Source organism: Cryptomeria japonica, chromosome 10 (assembly GCF_030272615.1).
Source record: "Cryptomeria japonica chromosome 10, Sugi_1.0, whole genome shotgun sequence".
Lineage (NCBI taxonomy): Eukaryota > Viridiplantae > Streptophyta > Pinopsida > Cupressales > Cupressaceae > Cryptomeria > Cryptomeria japonica.
Genome location: NC_081414.1, coordinates 280,250,614 through 280,271,273, shown reverse-complemented (window position 1 = coordinate 280,271,273; position 20,660 = coordinate 280,250,614). Strand labels below are relative to the sequence as shown.

The 20,660-nt window shown below is 35.1% G+C and overlaps 1 protein-coding gene across 1 annotated transcript in view; it reads left to right on the top strand.

Annotated features, from left to right (window-relative positions):
- The window catches only part of LOC131075935 (MADS-box transcription factor 23), a 98,111-nt gene extending 87,486 nt beyond the window's left edge, over positions 1-10,625 (top strand). Inside the window, exons 6-8 of the mRNA XM_058012900.2 lie at positions 10,057-10,098; positions 10,192-10,370; positions 10,467-10,625. Coding sequence (XP_057868883.2) covers positions 10,057-10,098; positions 10,192-10,370; positions 10,467-10,479 — 234 coding nt within the window. The 3' untranslated portion in view covers positions 10,480-10,625. The remainder of the gene's footprint in view (positions 1-10,056; positions 10,099-10,191; positions 10,371-10,466) is intronic.
- Positions 10,626-20,660: the final 10,035 nt, after the last annotated feature.

The following is a 20,660-nucleotide window of genomic DNA, read 5'->3' as shown; positions in this document are numbered from 1 at the left end:
TGCACTGATGCTGATTGGGCAAGTTGCATTGATGAACGGAAGAGCACAAGTGGTGATGCATTCTTCCTAGGTGATCGGTTGGTCTCATGGCATAGCAAGAAGCATGATTTAGTCTCCTTATCAGCTTCTCAAGCAGAATACATTGTTGCTGCTACATGCTTCTCTTAGGTACTTTGGATGAAGCGAACCCCCCAAAGACATACAGGTGGACAACATTGATCCTATTCTCATCTGGTGTGATAATTAGAGTGCCATCAACATATCGAAGAATCCGGTGATACATTCCAGGACAAAGCATATAGCCATCAAGTATCATTTTCTCAGAGAGAAGTTTGAAGGACAAGAAGTAAAGATGGACTATGTCCCTACCAAAGAACAAGTAACAAACATTTTCACCAAACCTTTGCCAGTAAGCACTTTTGAGTACCTAAGACACAAGTTGGGAGTTATGTCGCCTGCCTTATGCACTTGAGAAAGAAAGGATCTATATGGTTCAGGGGGAGTTCATAACAAAATCTATAACTCTTCAACCACATCTCAATACCGGTTGCGATCAGTGGTAGCAGTCTAAGGGGGAGCTAGATATGGATCAAAGGGGGAGAAATTAACTAGTATGAAATGTCTTGCAAAGTTGACATCAATACCAAAGGGGGAGATTATTGGCATTATTGGCATTAAGTTGTCATCGATGTCAACTAGTTTGGCAAGGTCACCGGTAAGTAATAAGTGGTGACCAGTACAAGAAGAGAAAGATATATGATGGCAATGCACATGTGAGTGAGCAGACAAAAGGAAGGCTACCATTACACATGAATTGTGTCATCTACCGGTAAGGCACAAACCGAGATGAAGGTTGGCTATTTATTTGAGACGAAGAGGCAGAATGTTAAAAGAATCACAACAACACCTGGTGAGAAGAACAGAGAGGTTGGCATGAAGACATATCGGAAGGCAAGATGAATTATCAAGAGGATGTTTGTTGGTCATACCGGTAAGGTCAACTGAGCCAGTAGTCAACCTTGGTCAAAAACGAATGTCAAACTGACATAGAAATCCAAGAAGAGATGGATGTCAACAAGCATGACAGCTAGATGTCAGGTGGTGATATTGCACAGGTTGGTGGAGTGTGCATCGATGCAACAAGTCAGTAAGCAGGTCGACTTTTATGAAGAACCCGTAAGTCATGGAGGATGCTAGAGGATTGCAGCTTGAGGAAGGCAAGCTGGCAAAGCGACTAAACTAATCCTCCAAGAAGATTTGATCTACGTACCCGTTTGCCAAAGGAAACAACAAAGCCATTAATGGCATATGATAGAGAAAAGCAGAAAAGCATGGTGCAAACCTCCAAAATTAGAAAATGCACATTGGAATGTGAAGTTTTGCTAGTGTTGATTGATGTCATGAAGATCATATCCCTAGAAAAGAAGATCGAATCAAATCGGATTTGGTTCAAGTTGAAAAAGGCAAAACCTAACACTACATTTTTTGAATGTGGTTTTAGGTGGGAATCCAAGATTATAAATATATGAGCTCGAGACAGAAATGAATGATGCTTCATATGAAGAAGAAGAGTGAAGAGAACTTGATAGAAGAAAAAGATCATCCTCATTAGAATTTATTCTAAGAAAGTTGCAGAGTGAGTTTGGAGGCGAACTGGTGAAATGGTTAACCGACAGAGATGGAGTACTGATAAACTATTACAGGTTTAATAGTTAAGCTAACCGTTGAGGTCTGAATGATCAAGAAGGCATCCAAGTGTGACATGGTGATTTGTGAGGCTGAGAGAGAAAGAAGAGAGGCCAAGAATCAGAGAGAGTAATCTGATAACCGACGGTGTGAGATCCAGTAAAGAAGAGAAGACTGTTAACCGACATAAATCTATTTGATCAAGTGTTGTAGAACTCAGTTGCAACCAAAAGCTATAGCTATATCAAAATTGTATTTCAATATACATCACCAGGTTGGATCTTGGTGTAGGGGTTGGTGCCCTAAATCAACAGAGGTTGGTGCTCCTTGGGTTGGTGCCCTAAATCTTTGTAATTCATTGTTTCACTTGTGAGGTTGGATTGGAGTAGTAGTCTCCAATAGGATTTCTCACTGAGATTTTTCCCATATTGGCTTTTCCTCGTACATCTAGTGTTGTGGGTTTCATTTGTGTATTTGTCTCTTTTGGTATCCTCATTTGTCTTACCGGTTGGACTGTTTAGTGCTTAGGATAATAACCGGTATTCAAAGGTTATCTTAAAAAGGAAAAGAATTTAAGAACCATTGTTATCTAGCATAAAGGGATACTAAAGAGGAAAAAAATGTATATACAGGGATAGAAAACTAAGAACAAGGTGGTTAGGCTATGGGATAAATAAGTAAATTATAGAAAATAATAATGAAGGTGTTGGGATGAACTAAAGAGGTGAATAGTGGGAAGACTACGTGGGTAGGGGACCTATGGGAGATGATAGGTAATGGTTAGGAATGATGCAAATATGTCTTGGTAGTGGTTTTGGGTCAAATTAAAAATGGGGCAAAGTGGATGGGTAAACAAGGTGTTCGAATAAGGGGAAGTGGTTTTGTAAAAACTAAGATAGGTTTTGTGAGGAAATGTGAATAAAAGTGTGAAGGTAAGACATGAATAGGGGATACGAAAGGTAAAAGGAATATTGTAAAATTCAAAAGAGGTGTTGTTAAGAAGAGATATAAGGAGAGAGGTAGCATTAAGGTTAAGTTGGTTGTTGGGAGAAAGAGATGAAGGTGGGTGTATGAGATGTGGAACAAGGTGAATGTAAATGGACAAACTAAGAGAATTATTAGGCTTGGAAAAAGGGAGAATTATTTGTAAGAAGAAAGAGGTTGAGAGATCAAGATTAGAAAAATAGGCATTTAATGGTCCATAATAGAAGTAGGAAAGTGTAAGGATGTCAACTTCACCAAATTAGTTAGAAGAAAACAAGTCTATCTAAATAAAAGAGGGTAGAAGATAAATTTATTTTTTAAATAGTATTAATTGTCAATGCATTAGTAGCTTCTGCAAGATAAGACTTTCCTAACCCTTTAATCTCCTCTGTTCTGTTTTTGTTTACTCATCTATGTTATTAGATTATCTGATTTATGCTTTCTGAACTGAATATGTTTATCAGATTATAACATTGATCATGATTATGATATTGACATTGGATAAAGATTGACGACTTGCTTAACATAGTTAAGCGTCGATCTGAATGCTATCGGGTTGGTAACCTGATAGCATATGTAATGCTTATTGTTATCGGGATAAAAATTTATTCGGGCCATTAACAAAGCATCATAACTAACACCATTTCAACCGAGTGTTAAGTATTAAATGTCAGTTAACAAACATAACCGAAATCGGGATGTGCACCAATCAATAGGTGCCTTGATTAGTCATGTCTAAAAGACAATGACCGTTCAAGACATCTATTGACCGGTCTTCTAAACATATAAAGCCCGACATGAATCATTTGGAGAAGACATATAAAAATGTTAATGATCTCTCTCCTTCTACCTGCAACAAAACAATCAGATTATTAGACAATATAATCATATAAAATTCTCGCATATATAATATGTTCTTTTATTGCAATTGAATAAAACTTTACATGGTATCAGAGCCAAGTTGATTGAACTTGAGGCTATTCAATTTTGTGAATAATTGAAGAACAAGGTTATATACTACATCACATTTCTCCAATGGCCAATGCTATCAAATTCGAAGATAGACTTGAAGGTGGCGATGATTTTTCAGCCTAGAAGTTTAGAATCCAGATGATCTTAAAGGAGAACAAAGTGGATTCATTTGTTCAAACTAAAAATGATCAACCTGAAAATGAATCTGACAAAACAGCATGGATTGAGGGAAATGAAAAGGCCATCAAAATAATAGTTGATGGGGTGAGAAACAACATAATGCCCATCATAAGAAAACATCAGACAACCTATAAAATGTTCAAAACACTTGAAAGCATATTTGAGATATCAAATGCAAGTCAAACTCTGGCATTAAAACGAGAAATAAATCATATCACCATGAACAAGGGGGAGACAATCAACACCTACTTTATGCGGATATCAATTCTAAGAGATGAACTAGCATGAACTAGCAACTCTGGATTACGAGATCCAAAGCAAAGAGGTAACACTCATTGCTCTAGATGGGTTGCCTAGTGGATGGAGTACATTCATCCAAGGCATCAGTGCAAGGTCCAAGTATCCTAAGTTTGAAATATTAAGGGACGATTGTCTCCAGGAAGAATCAAGATTGAACAAGATGGAAATAAAACAAAAAAACATAGACGAAGACCTTCAAGTTCTAAATACTAACACAAATAAGACAACCAAGAAGAAGCAATTTAGAAAGAGGAAGGGTCATCAAGGGAAGAACACTTAAAAGAGAGACCTATCACATATTCAATGCTATAGGTGTGATAAGTTTGGGCACTTTGTTGCAAAATGTCCAGAGAGAGCCAAACAAGCCACATTTGCTAGAGCGGGAAAATCTAAAAGAGAAGATGACTCCCAGAACTATGTCCTCTACTCAACACTTACAAGCCATGCATCAAATAAGTCTAACTCCTAGGTGATCGATAGTGGCTCATCCAGACACATTACAGGGTTTAGAGAAGTGCTATACTCCATGACAGAGGATAATGATGAGGAAGTAACCATCCGAGATGATTCCTCACATCCAGTTAGAGGAATTGGTTCCTACACCATCAAACTGAAGACAGGCATATCATTGCAACTCGAAGGAGTACTATATGTCCCCGACATCAAGAGAAATCTAGTCTCCATATCAGCCCTAGAAGATAACGGATACAGGGTAACCTTCATGGAGAACAAGGTGTTGGCTTGGCCAAGAAATTCTTCCATCAAGAAAGATAAAGTCATTGGTCAAAGACAAGGCTATTTGAATGAGTTGTGCACAAAGCCCAACCTAGCCCTAATTCATGAAGCAACAAATGCAAATGAGGTCTAGCATAGAAGACTAGGCCACCTGAATTATAGAGCTTTATCATCTATGGGAAACCTTGTCACAGGTTTACCTAAGTTGCAGCAATACCATTCAGAAGCATGCAAGGGATGTGCCCTAGGTAAAAATATCAAGGGTGCCTTCCATAATAGTACTAGGAAGACAAGCAAAGTTTTAGAGTTAGTTCATTCTGATATATGTGGACCCATGTCCATTCCCTCTCTAGGAGGATGTTTGTATTATGTAATATTTGTTGATGACTACTCTAGGAAAGCTTGGATCTACTTTCTGAAGTGTAAAGAATCAGAAGAGATCCTTAGTAGGTTTAAAGAGTTTAAATCACTGACGGAGAACTACTAAGGAAATAAAATTAAATCCTAAGGACTGATAATGGGGGGGGAATACACATCAAAATTATTTAGAGATTTTTGTAAAAACTCAGGGATTAAGAGGGAGCTAACAATACCCTATAATCCTCAACAAAATGGGGTAGCTGAGAGGAAAAATAGGACAATTGTAGAAGCTACCAAAGCCATGATTCTTGATCAGAATCTAAATATCAATCTTTGGGCAAAAGCAACTAACACTGCTGTGTATATACAAAACAGATGTCCTCACTCACATCTTGAAAATAAAACTCCTGAGGAAGTATTTACAAAACTAAAGCCAGATATCAGCCACCTTAGGATATTTGGGTGTCCTGTCTATATACATGTACCTAAAGAGAAAATACTAAAACTAGAACCTTCTGGAAAAAGGGGAATACTTGTAAGATATAGTGAAACATCCAAGGCCTATAGAATATATATACATGGTCAAAGAAATATTGAACTTAGTAGGGATGTAATCTTTGAAGAAGATTTAGCCTTCAAAAGAGCCCTAAGTACAATAGAGCCTGAAATCTATATCCCCACTCCTAACATAGAAGAAGATCCTACTCTTGAGCTTCAGAGGGAGAATCTTGAGGAAACTATAGGTGAAATTTCAATTCAACCTAGAGAAAACCTCAAGAAAGGACCTCTATGGGCCACCAAGACTGTAGCAGAAGCTTAGAAGTTTGTTGCTCCTTCAGGAAACTTCAGGGAAAGCAAAAGACCTAATAAATTCACTAGCTATGTTGCTCTTATGAATGATCTCTCTAAAGTTGAACCAAACAATGTATTAGATGCACTTAAACATCAAGTATGGAAGGATGCCATGTCTGAAGAGTACCAGTCCATTATGAGAAATGATGTTTGGGAGATCATTCCTAGGCCTACTAAGAAATCTGTTGTTTCATCTAAATGGCTTTTTAAAATCAAACATGCTGCAGATGGCAGTATTGAAAAGGACAAGGCTAGATTTGTAGCTAGAGGGTTCTCTCAAAGGGAAGGAATAGGTTATGAAGAAACATTTGCACCTGTAGCTAGATATACCTTAGTAAGAACTGTACTAACCATTGCAGCAGCAAAAGGGTGGAAGGTGCACCAGATGGATGTTAAGACAATATTTCTTAATGGTGAGATCTCAGAAGAAGTCTACCTAGAGCAACCTGAAGGATTCGAAATTCAAGGTGCAAAGTCTCATGTGTGCAGACTCAAGAAAGCTCTCTATGGGCTTAAACAGGCTCACAGGGCCTGGTATGAAAGAATTGATACCTATCTCTCTAAACTAGACTTCTCTAAAAAATGATGTAGATCCAAATCTCTACTACAAAAAAAATAAAGGTGATATGTTAATATTGATTCTATATTTTGATGACTTACTAATCATAGGAGAAGATCACCTCATAGATCAATGTAAGAAAGATTTATCTAAATAATTTGGTATGAAGGACTTGAGACTCCTTCATTACTTCCTAGGTTTGGAAATATGGAAAAATTCTAAAAATATTATACTAAACCAAGGAAAGTATATCTTGGATATTTTGAAGAGATTCGGAATGCATAACTGCAAACCTATGACCTCTCTCATGGAAACAAATTTACATAAACTTAAGGCAGCATCAGCAGAGTCACAATCCACTGACCCTACTCTCTACAGACAGATGATTGGGTCCGTGATGTATCTGGTGAATACAAGACCAGATATCTGTTATGCGGTCAATGCCTTAAGTCAGTTTATGTATGAGCCTAGGGAAATTCACTTGATTGCACTAAAACACATTATGAGATATTTAGAAGGTACTCTAAACCTTGGTCTCAAATATAAGAAAGTCAATCTAGACCTACACGGATTTATAGACTCAGATTGGTTTGGGAGTGTGACTGAAAGGAAAAGCACTTCAGGGTGTTGCTTCAGTTTAGGATCAGCCATGATATCTTGGATCAGGAGAAAACAGTCTTCTGTAGCGCAAAGTTCCACCAAGGCCGAGTACATTGCAACTTCCATGGCTGCTCAAGAGGCAGTATGGCTTAGGAAGTTGCTTGTGGGACTATTTGGTGAACCCATGAAACCCACTGTCATCCACTGTGATAACCAGAGCTGCATAAAGCTTTCTATAAATCCAGTATTTCATGACAGATCTAAGCATATTGAGATTCCATACCATTATGTACGACACATGGTAGACAAAAATGTGATCAAATTGGATTATGTTAGTATAGGAGATCAAACTGTAGATATTCTAACCAAACCACTTTCCAGAGTGAAGGTTGATTACTTCAGAAAAGGTTGAGGTATGATAGAAAGGTAATCTACTTTGTAAATAAGATGTTTAATGTATAAACTTCTTTTGTCATGTTGGGACATTTTGGGTTTCACCCCCTGTGTTCATATCTAAGAGGTGACGATCTCTCAGATTATGAACACTTGTATGCAAACATCATAAGGTGACGATCTTATGATTCTCTAAACCAATTATCATGTTGGATCTCTGGTATGTCATGGATGTGCCATGATGGTGTTGTGATAAAATATTTGTATAAAATGTTTGTGCACATATCACAACCTAGATAAGATGAGAATCTAACCATCCTCATATATTTATCCTTAGTATTGCGTGTTTAGGCAATACTGATATCACGTGTTCAGGTGATATCTTGTCATAATAAAATGATGAATCTCTTATATCACATGGTTAGGTGATACTCTATGTCACATACTTAGAGTGATGTTTTATATTTGTATCTTATGTCCTGATGGTACTTCATATCATATGTATAGATGATATATATTCTTGGAGACTGACATTATGGAAAAGAAATATGATGCAGATTCCTTTATCTATTTTCCAAAGCTAAGAGGGAGTGTTAATGCATTAGTAGCTTTTGCAAGATAAGACTTTCCTAACCCTTTAATCTCCTCTATTCTGTTTTGGTTTACTCATCTATGTTATTAGATTATCTGATTTATGCTTTCGGAACTGAATATGTTTATCAGATTATAACATTGATCATGATTATGATATTGACATTGGATAAAGATTGACGACTTGCTTAACATAGTTAAGTGTCGATCTGAACGCTATTGGGCTGGTAACCTGATAGCATATTAATGTCGATTCATTTATGAATCGGCATTAATATGCTATCGAGGTATTAACCCGATAGCATATGTAATGCTTATTGTTATCGGGATAAAAATTTATTCGGGCCATTAACAAAGCATCATAACTAACACTGTTTCAACCGAGTGTTAAGTATTAAATGTCAGTTAACAAACATAACCGAAATCGGGATGTGCACCGATCAATAGGTGCCTTGATCGGTCATGTCTAAAAGACAATGACCGTTCAAGACATCTATTGACCGGTCTTCTAAACATATAAAGCCCGACATGAATCATTTGGAGAAGACATATAAAAATGTTAATGATCTCTCTCCTTTTGCTTGCAACAAAACAATCAGATTATTAGACAATATAATCATATAAAATTCTCACATATATAATATGTTCTTTTATTGCAATTGAATAAAACTTTACATTAATTTTATGAATATAAATTATATGTTAAGACTAAAATATATCAATTAGAGAAACAAACAACTAATTTGACCCATAAATAACTAGTATAGGAGCTACTTGATAAATAAGTTAAATCACAAAATTAAGAAATAGAATGTTTAGGAGTTATTCATAAATGAAATACTAAAATGGAGAGTGTGGATAAGGCAGTCATCATTTTATTTATAGAAAATGATATTGGGAATTCAAAAATAGGCCTAACAAACATTTTGGAATACTTTTCTATGATAGGGGTACAAAATCAGACGCTTTCATTCTAGGTCCAAAACGACAGTACGGATTCACTAACACACATGTTAGTCGCGCGTTTTATGCCGTCAATTTTGCAATTAATGGCTGCGATTGACTAACCTGTCACTAACACGTTGTACGAAAGGTCCGTTCTGGAGTTAGAATAGATGCGTATTACAAAATCACTCACCTTAGATATAGTAGCCTCATGGATAGGACACTAGGGTTCTCTCCTAGAATAATTTTATAACTTTTAGGGCTTCTTATGACAATCCATTGTCATGTTTCTCCTATGATTGATATTGTCACTCTAGTCTCTTTTTTAATATATGTTGAGGTGAAGAGATGAGATATTGATTATTGTGGTCAAGAGGCTATCTCAATCAATTTTCTATTTGATTTACTTAAGCTTCCACTAAAATGGTTTTAAAAACTAAATATGCATACAAGAGAGAAAGCAGCCAAAAAATATTAATTAAAAATCTGAATGCAATTACTTAAGACCTACACCCTATAACTTGTCAATTGAAAATTATATTATTTTATCTGTAAAGTATTTAACTATTCTTATTATTTATTTATTTAACTTCAACCTAAATCAATGTATATATATAGTGATTTCTAAGATATTTTTCTTTTGACTTTATCTTCTACTTCTCTGCCTATTTCTAATCTATGTTCAACAACATTATTAAGATAAATTTAGCAAAATTAATTAATAACTGAATTCCTTAGTTTCATGGGGTAGGGCTGGTCAGCAGGGGACATAAAATGAAATATCAGCAACTGAAGCTTAACAATGGAATTTTGAAAGAGTTTTTTTTTTTAAATCTCAAATCCCTCCCTTGTCAATAGATACATTGAAATTTTCGTTGGCTCATTCGTATTGTAAGCAGTGGAACCAAATTGAGGAGTTGAATGCTAGGCTTCACCTGGAGGTAATTCTGTTTTCTGGAATTGGCATTTTATACTCCTTTTCACTGCATTTCCACCTGTTGATTAAAAGAAAGGTGTATCTGCATTTTGAGCAGTTGAAACATCGGCTCAATTTGGAGAATAACACTGCAGTGGAACCCTTGTTGATTGAGCCTTTGGAAACTCGTGATCATTCTCAGTCATCTGAAAGTACACATAATTCTTATACTTCCACGAGCCAACATAAAACGAGCATTCCACACGACGAGGCCTCAGACATTTCCTTGCAATTGGGGTAGGCTACTCAAAAAAATTATTCTAGTTGATTGAATTTATTGGGTGTTATTGGTTGATTGGTAAGATAATTAACATAAACTTTTTGCTCTTTCAGGTTGTCCATTTGATATCTGGTTTGGTATTATCAACGCTTCTGACTCAATCACATCGCTTGTTGATTAAAATTTAAAAATACTGATGGATTAAGGATTTGACATCGACTTTAAAACTGCAATGTTAGTTCTGATTTTATCATGTGATAGACTTAGATATCATGTATTTTGTTGGCAAAGATTCTCATATTTCTGATTTCATATTTATTACCTAAAGCTGTATTATTGTATTAATATTAAATAGATGTGATGCCAAAACAAATTTGTGTCATAATAAAGGTAACTGCTTATATTGACGTGCAGACCAGGTAGAGGGTAAGACTTAGTGGAGGGAGGGATGTGTGCTGGAGGGAAGAAGGATATATTTTTATGGGAAATTTTTGTCAGGTGTTTTCGTGATGGTGAGAAATAGAGCAACTGAGCGTCAATCAAAGAGATAACGTGTATAATTTGATACCTTGTAAAGATAGTCTGAGATGACTTCCTCAGATAATAGGCCTTTAGCTAATAAGGTGGGATGTCAAGAGATTGTGTATCACAAGAAAGGCAGATTAAAAACCTGATTGGCACAAAGATCACCAAGGAAAGAAATGGTTTCTTGATGAGAGAAACGATTTACCTGACCACTATTGGAAATTAATGAACCATTCTAAACGGCCAATAAGGACTTAAGGGGGAAGAGTTAAAAAAAAGTGTATAAGTAGTAAAAGAGGTATATCTGGATTAAGGTTGTTGAATCAGCATATTCTTGTGGATCAGAATTTTTTCATTGGGTAGATAGAGAAGGAAAAGCGGATTGAGGGACATTGAAGTTGACGAAGGATTGTTAATTTATATATGTAAATCAAAGGTCAGTGTTAAATTGTGTCAAATTGTGCTTGGCTCGGAATCCAGTGTGATTATGGATGAACATGTCATTTTGTGTTCGCGAGTTCATGACTCTCATAGTGTCAAGTCAAAGTGGCTATCTACATGTATGAACATAACCTATTATAGTGGCATGCATGTGGATTAGTGCGAAGTAAGGTTATGGATTAAGATTTTGATCTTGAAGCTTCAATTAAGCTTGTAGTTGATATTGACAATAGAGCTGCACAGTCATTTGTCTTTCTTGAGTTAAATAATACTTTTCTTTGTCAATCCAAAATATAGATGATGCTCATCTGGTAGGGATTGATTGAATCATAGCCATTTTAATTAAAAGATATAAAGTGTTGCTTTGTGATAATGAGGTGTTTCCTTGAATGTCAAGGTATTCTTAGGATGATGGTTATTTCAATTAAAAAATGGATAGTGGATCCTTGTCATAGTTTGGTATTTTCTTGCTCATTTCTGTTTATGCTCATTTCAAAGTGCTTATATCCTTCCTATACTAAGTCAGGATTGAAATTGTAAATCACATGTTAGAGATGTGTTTATATATATATCATTTCCTTTATGTATGAGCGTGAGATGGTTACATCCAAGGATTATGAGTCATAGAAGAGTTGAGTGGAAGATGTAACTATTTTTGGTGGGGATGATTAAAAATCTACATTATTAGGTCCAGGTTGCAAAAACTGATACTTGTCATACACCTCAACAATGTTGTTGTGAAGTTGAATAACCCTATTGTGTAGATGTTTGGATAGAAAAGAAGGCTTGATACTTAGGGTTAGTCCTTTAAGTCAAGAAGGTTGCACTTTATGAGAGACGGTGGTGTATTGTAGGTATAATAATATGTAATTTAAGAATAGTTATATTCATTATATTCACCTATGATTAAATGCAGTTGATTTTTGACATATAGGAATATTTTTTAAAGGAAACTCTTGGATTGACCCCCTCCTATATGTTGTACAAATAAGTAATAGTTGAAACTTGAGAGTTTCCCAAATTCTTTCAAAGAGTGCAGTAAGATAATGAGTTCGTCTTTTTGACAAAAATCAAGGAATTTGTTAACAAATTGTCTTGAAAAATGGAGATTATAAAGTTCAAAGAGCTATATAAGATATTATTATAAAAAAGATCTTAATGTCCTTGCATGATTTCCTTGTAAAATATTGTATGAAGTCTTGAGATGACATATAATGCTTAAGGAATATAAATAGTTGTTAATTATTTGATTTCTACTGAGAGACATAAGTAAGTCGAGTCATACATTTAAACTTCTTGTAAAGGCTGAATGAGTCTATGGTCAATTTTGTTATAAGATTCTGTATTGTGTTGTTATTTATTAGGAAATCCAATCTGTATAAATTAGAATTCATAAGAAATGAATGCGAGCATGCACACTTACACTTCCATTCCTTAACTAATTTATACTACTTCAATAAACAATTCAAATTGTTCTATAAAATTTTAATAAATACCCTTTTGATAGATTGGTTATAATTTATAAATGATATTTCTATAACTTATACTTAATGGAACCTATAATGTGTAGTTAGCTTCAAGTCTTCAGATGTAAGAAAAAACCAAAATGAGAAAAGACAACTTGAATATAATTCTGAATGTTTTATGTGAAGCACTATTATTGGCTACATCATCTATGACAGCAAGCCATGACGACAAACTAATCCATGACAATGCGAATTCAAATTAAGGACCCAATTCATTTATGATTAATATAGCCATTGGAAGTTGATTATAAAATGGCAGAGAGCTTGTAGCCCACAACTATCACACATGGGTTCATCAAATGATTGTTTGCTTAGCCTTGGTCTTAAAAAAATAGAGTTGGTTTTGAGCCTAGCAATTTGTTTTTCGGTGTTCTCAGCATAAGTCAGATTGTATTGTGATTTGCCCAACATCCAGTCAAATGAAAGTCTCAGCACCTGTTGGGGAGTTGTAATGCCCTTGCTTAGTCAGAGGCCTTCGGGTAGTAATACTCAGCTCCTTCTTGTTAATAGAATGTCAAAGGGCACAATGAAATAATTTTGAGGGGCAAAAACAAGATAAAATGATGTCAATATATAAAAGAAGACTCAGTTAGATGTTTAAAAGGCAAATAATAGAAGGTGATCCCGTATCTTTTTATGAAGCACCTTTAAGATGACATGAAGCGCCAAATGGAGTGGAACTCCTCTTATCTTCTAGACCTAATTGCCATGAATGCAGGGAAGCTATCCCAGTTACCATGCTTACTTCTTCAAGCGTGTTTGTCATTTGACCTTCCATCTTATTGGACTGCACCCCCAACATCGTACTCTTACAATGTCATTTTAGGTTTTGACGCCCTACAGTGAAAGGAAGAGGATTTTGGTTCATTTGAAAGAGAGGTTGGATATTTTCGTGGCAACTGGCATCGTATAGGTGCAAGGATATTCCTTGGGCTTCAATCATGCTATGTTCAATTTCAGAAAAGTATTGAAGCAGTGAAGCATGTGAAGGATATAACAAAAAGTATTGTGTAGGTAATGTCTTCAGAATGCTTTTTAGATCTCTAAGGGAATATTTTGTCAGTGTTCTATGGAGCAGGACACACAAAATTTTACCAATTGAATCGCACAGAAATTATAGTGCTGTTACACAAAAATATTTTTTATTGACTTTTATGAAATGGTTTACATTTGCTTTTATTTATACAGGTTTTTGAAAAAATGAAATTGTTTCTAAAATGACTTTTTTCTAGATTAATCTAATTTCAGCCATTTTTATATAATGTATTCAATGTTGGTTGGTGGGAGAAACATCTAGATGGTCAGTGGGAAGTTTTTCAATTTGACTGAATGGGAGAAATTAATGCTCTCCAACACTCCCCTTAATTTTTATTACAAATACTTTGACATTCACAATACTCATCTTTCTTTGTTAATAACTATTTTCTTCTTTCTCTTCTTTATCTTGTGGTTGCAACAAATTCTTCAAACTTACTCAAATTATTTTCTTGTATGATATCTTCAAATCATCTCTGCAATACTTCAAATCTTTTCTTCAACTACGATACCTTTCTCTTGCCTTCTTCCAACTACTGCAACAGTTTCTTGATCCATTGACTTTCATATCTTCAATCTAAAAACTTCTCACAACTCTTCTTTCTATAGATGTTAATACAATGATTTGTCTTCACCAATAACATTTGTTATCCTTCTTAAAGCTTGATATCTTGTTTGATTGTTACAAACATATGAGCATTTATACTTGAACAATTTTTTGATCATGCATATAATCTTCTGTCAAGTCGATCCATGGTTCCATCTACAATCCATTTTTACAGATTTATTCTTTTTGTCCTTATTTTAAAATGTCTTTTCACAATGATTCCTCAAGTCACAAATACTGCAAGGATGAATATCCCAACACTTGTCTTTTGTATGACCTTTTTTGTTACAATGTGAACACTGCATAGTTTAAATTCCTCGAAATGATTCACTTTTAGTTGGAATACTTATATCATTATTTCATCTACTTGTGTTATACCCAAGGCCTTTATATTTTGGCCTCATTGTTTGCTCAATTGATTTTCTTATTCTTTGTTCATATTTTCCTAATCCTTGTCCTTCATAACCCATTCTTTTAATGGTTCTAAAACCAATATTCTTCTCATGATCACTTTTATCAAGATTTGTATCTTCATTACAAATAAGATCAGTAAAATTACATTTAGCAAATGATTTATATATATCTCATGTCATATAAAACATCACACACCAATTTCTTTGTTTCCAAACATTCATTGGTTTTTGCAAGTAATTCTTCAATTCAACTTTAGTATTTCCTTCTTCTATAAATTATTTTCTTCCTCTAATCTTTTCAACTTTTCTTCCAAATCTTTGTTCCTATTCTTTACGTGATTAAATAATTTTACTCTTTCTTTTAACTCTTAATTTTCATCTTTAACATTGACCAATTCTTTCCAAAGGTTAAAATTTCCTTATAGAAGTTTACCTTTTTCTGCTTGTCTATATTTTATAATTGCTACTATTTCTGAATTATTTTTCCTTAATTCTTTTAATTCTTATTGTAGACTACTTTTTAACTTCTTTATTCTTTTCCCAAATTTTTCCATTAATTTAGACTTACTTAATTTTGGTACAATGATTTATTTTCCTTGCTGCTTTGCGTTCCTTTCTACCTTTATTTTGTAATCTTTGAATACTTATTTAGGCTATCTGTAAGCCTCTTTCAGCTAACAATTTGTAACATAAAAGATAGCGATCTAATCTCAGCTATCGCTTTATCATCCATGACTGCTTTAATCTTTTTAAAACAATGATCCTACTTCATCTAAACCGCCATCGTTAACATGTGATATGCACAAATGTATATGGTTTCTACCCCTTAACAACAACACCCTTGCCAAATGCTACAACCTTCTCTAAGCAATAATTAAGCACTCTGAATACTTATCTAGCTTATTTGTAAGCCTCTTTTAGCTAACAATTTTTAACATGAAAGATAACGATCTAATCTCATCTATTTGCATTATCACCTGTGACTGATTTAATCTTTTTAAAACAATGATCCTACTTCATCTAAACCACCATCATTAAAATGTGATATGCAATTTTCTTACAAATTTCTTCTCAAATGTAAATGGTTTCTACCCCTTAACAACAACACCCTTGCCAAAAGCTACAACCTTCCCTAAGCAATAATTAAGCACTATAAGCACTATGAATACTTATTTAGCCTATTTGTAAGCTTATTTCAGCTAACAATTTTTTAACACAAAAGATAATGATCTAATCTCACCTATTTGCTTTATCACTTGCGATTAATTTAATCTTTTTTTATAAAAAATCTTTCTTTGTCTAAACTACTATCATTAACATGTGATATTCTTACAACGTATATGGTTTCTACCCCTTAACAACAACACCCTTTCCAAATGCTACAACCTTCTCTAAGCAATAATTAAGCACTATAACTTCTTGATATGAATGCTTAAAAATAGCTTACCATTTTAAATAGCAATAATTTTGTATGACTTTTCTCTAGGGTTCTTGCATCCTTTTGTTGGAAACTTCAAGAATATTGTCAATAATCTATTGTGTTGTCATTGATGTCAAACTTTTATGAGGAGACTGTTACCAGTGATCAGTTATGTTCTCATTGATGTCAAACTTGTTGTTCTTGATGCAGTCTAGTCTAGACATGGTCTTATACTAATGTAGGTTTATTTGTCTGGTGTTATCGTTGAGTTTGATACAGGAATTGGCATTTAGTAGTGTATACATTTAGATGTTTATATAGTGCTTGGTGAATATGTATGAAGTGTCTCTAGAAAGTTACAATTGTGGTAGGTTCAATATGTAGAAAAATAATTCAATATCCAAATAGAAGAATATTTTATATTCCTCTGAATTATGAAATACATGGTGTGTGGATTTGGATATGATGTTAATGTTTGGTAAGTGGTGTACTATCAACTTTACATGTTGTCTAATTGCTCAAATTATAAATTTGTTGTTGCTTCTTTTTGACACTAAGAGTGTATGTCAGACTAGTCCAAAATATTCTTGATGGTGTCCAAATATGTGAATTCAAGTGTTGCAGTTTTGAGGACATGTTCATTTGGTTCATGCAGTATTCTAGTTCAATTCTCTAGTGGTGTTTTTTCTCCGTGAGTTATGTTGGTTTGTGCTTGATATGTTCAGTTGTGTTATGTTTTTAGTGTGTATAATTGGATCATGTTTTTTTATATCACACATTTTGGTCTAGATATGTATTGCAGGTTGAGTTAAAATATTGGTATGGGTCTCACCATGGTGTGTGGAGATCCATGTGAAGTGATTTGCATAGAAAGATGTTTTTGGGCAAGTTAGTTGTTGAGTTTCATTGTTTATCTACATATTATGTTTGATGTCAACTTTAGAGGATGTTTTAGCATGTGCGCTTCATTGGATTCAACTTAGAAAGATGTGTTGTGATGGATTTGGGGTGCCTCTATCTTTGGAGTGGATCACATTGAGTGGTTTTGGTCTACGTAGCCTAATTTATGTAATATTGTATACTCCATCTATTATCAATCCTCAAATATGTTTTTGATGATCTAATTTATATTTAAGGAGTGGGGATGTATGAGTTGAGTAATGGAAGAAGTGTGAATTGATGTGAAGTGAATGTGAATAATGTGCAAGTAGATTTGGTATTGTAGATATGCGAAAGTCATTTTGTGAAGATATTTGATGATGATATATTCAATGTGACAGTCTCTAAGATAGTGGTTGATGTCAGATGTGTTTTCCATGACACTGGTTGCTTGACACAATGGTTCAAGGACAATTTCATGATTAGGAGATTCTTTTAATTTCATATCTCCTATTCTTTCTATTATTGTAAGACAATTAGTCTCTTGGCATCTTGCCTTGAAGCAATGAGTTTTCGTTGTGCAAATAATTTTATCTTGCCCTAAGGTTGTGCTCCTTAGCCTTGCAAGTCCATTGGGTGCATATTTCTCCTTTGAAATGAGCCTAAAACATTGGATTCAATTTTATTTATAGTGCGAGTGTGATTCTCATTATGGTTTTTCCCTATTGGGTTTTCCATGTATATCTGGTGTTCATGTGTTGATGATTGATGTTTTTACTATTAATTTAGAATGGTTAAATGTTGCTTAAATTTTGATAGATCAATGTTTTAATATCCAAACCGACTCACCCCCTCTCAGTCCTGCCATGGGTTCTCCATCTTCATACTCTATATGTGGCTTCATTCTTTTCTCCACTAACATCTCTTTTGCAAACTATTGTCTTTCCTTTACCATGAAAATATTGTAGTCCCTATCCTTTTTAAAATCAACATTGGTCTCTCAAATGGCATTCAAACTTATAAACAACTGAAAAACAATGATGTTTCTTATCATTACCTTGTATGTAGTGGTAGGGAGAATTAGTAATTTTATTTTAATAGCTATGGCTTTGAATACTTCAATAATTTGAGAAATTCCTTTGGTAGTTTCCATAGCTACCTCTCTCTTACTATTCTTCTTTAGTGGCACACAAACAAAATTTAGCAATCTCTTTTAATCTTTCTTTTTCTTGGTAGGGACACTCTTAAATATATTCTAGTGGTATCGCTTGTGGTCCAGGAGCACCTCATGACAAAGATAATAAGAGAAATAAAGGCTAAAGGACACACATGAGAATGCGACCTTTCAATCTATGTAATAGGGTAATCTTGTTTGTTTGATGTTTGATTTGTTTGTAATAAACCCCACCTTGTTACCCAATGACATGGATTTGGCAAATCGATAAGCCAACATCAGCATATGGGCCTAGGGGTATTTGGTTGACTATTTATCTAGGTGTTTATGTATTGGAGATGTCTTAGGAAGGTTTAGGACATGTTGAAGCACCTCTAGGTAGGCGGATTTAACATATGTCAAAAGTAGCTCAAACTTGACAACTTTTGGTTGCAAATAGCAACTTCTTTCCAATGGTCACCTCAGTTCAAAAGGTGGTTGATAACCGTTGAGGAAGGTATAAAATTTCATCCCCAATCATCATTGGGAGGAGAGAATGACTTTGTAAACTTTTGGCATCATTAGAGTAATATATTTCTAAGAATTTCCTGCAATTCTTTTATTCTACACGGTGTACCATACCGTACGATCGTTTGGGAATTAGGAAACTAGTGGGATGTGTTAGAGTGGCCAATCACTTTTCAGATGATTCAAGTCTGAGGTCTTAATTCGACAAGACAAGGAAGAAATCGGCAAATTTCTGGAAGTGTTCTAGATTTGACAGTTTTGTCTAAGGTTTTGCAAAGAAATGGCCTTACCTTGTTGATCCTTCATTGGTGGTTCACGGATTTGGAGAGGATACAAGTATGGCCAATGTATTTTAGGAATTTGAAGGCCTTTTGCAGCTTAAGACCAGTTGGAGGCGAGGGTTTGATGCATTAAGATGGGCAACTCCATGTGGCCACCATGCAAGTGTAAGCAAACAGGTCTCACATCAGGGGTTAAAGGCCTGATCATGGCCTAAGACTTAGGAATTGGTGTATTTTCAATGGCTTAAGAGTATTCCTTGAGTTGGTTTGGTGAGTTAAGGTTTGTGTCTACACACTCCTTTGCAAAATAGGCCTAATTGGGCTATATTGATCTCCTAACAAAAGTAGGGTTTGGATTCTTGTGTTCCCTACCAGTAATAACCCTTAGGATATGTTTTGTAACTCCCAAAAGGGTATCCAAATCCAAGATTTTTTTTCTAGTATTTTGGAGAAATAAAGAGTTAAGTATGGAAAACTGATCTGGCAGGGCTACTAGGTTTTATAGGCCTTGTTACAGTAGTTACCCAAACTGGTAGAGGGAACCTGAATTCAATGATTGAAGGAGGTCTCCCTGACCTAGGAGACTTCAAATCAAACCTTAAATATCCAGTGTTGCATTGGATAAGGGACCAAACCGTTGTTGACTATAGGGCCCTTGTACCGATCAATGAAAGAGACCTTGTACCAGTAGTCTTTTGTTTGGAAGAAAGGGATGTGGGACTTGTCAAACTGATATTCCTTAATCCCTAGGAGTTTTGTGTGATTTCTAGGGTCCTTGGTGTGTTCTTGGATTAGGAGAACCTATCCTATACCTATAGCGGGATGCTGCATCATATTGGTATCAGAGCGAAGGAGGAATCCTTTTGGGAAAGAAGAATAGTACAGATGACAGATGTGGAACTTGCCAAGATGGTGCAAGAGAACAGAGAAGAGAATGATTGGCTTAGGAAGTTGATTGAGAACTTGGAAGGTAGGTTGGAGAGAGGACCTGATGCCTCAGAGGAAGTGGGAGAAGAAGAGGAGAAACCACAAGGGCAGGATGAAGAGGAAGTTCCTGCAGAGCATAGGTACTTGGTCAATGCCTTGAAGTCTGTGGAGAGGAGAACCATGGACCAGAAATCAAACCTTCTTATTTTCAGTGGGAAGATGGATGTCGATGGAGTGATGGACTAGATAGAGTCCTTATACAACTTCTTTGAATGTGAAGACGTTGCTGACAACCAAAAGATGAACATTGCCAAGTCAAAAATGCAGGGAGCAGCCTTGACATGGTGGAATTTTGTGCAGGGAGAAATAGTGAAAGAGGGAAGAGGAATGATCACCTCTTGGAAGAAGATGATTATATAGATCAGGGGATTATATGTACCTAAGGACTATGAAGTCCAATTACACAAGAGAAAGCAGAATCTTAGACAGAAAGAGATGGATGTGTGTGCCTATACTGAAGAATTTCATAAATTGAGTATAAAGTCTAAGAAGGTTGAAGATGAAAGTGAAAG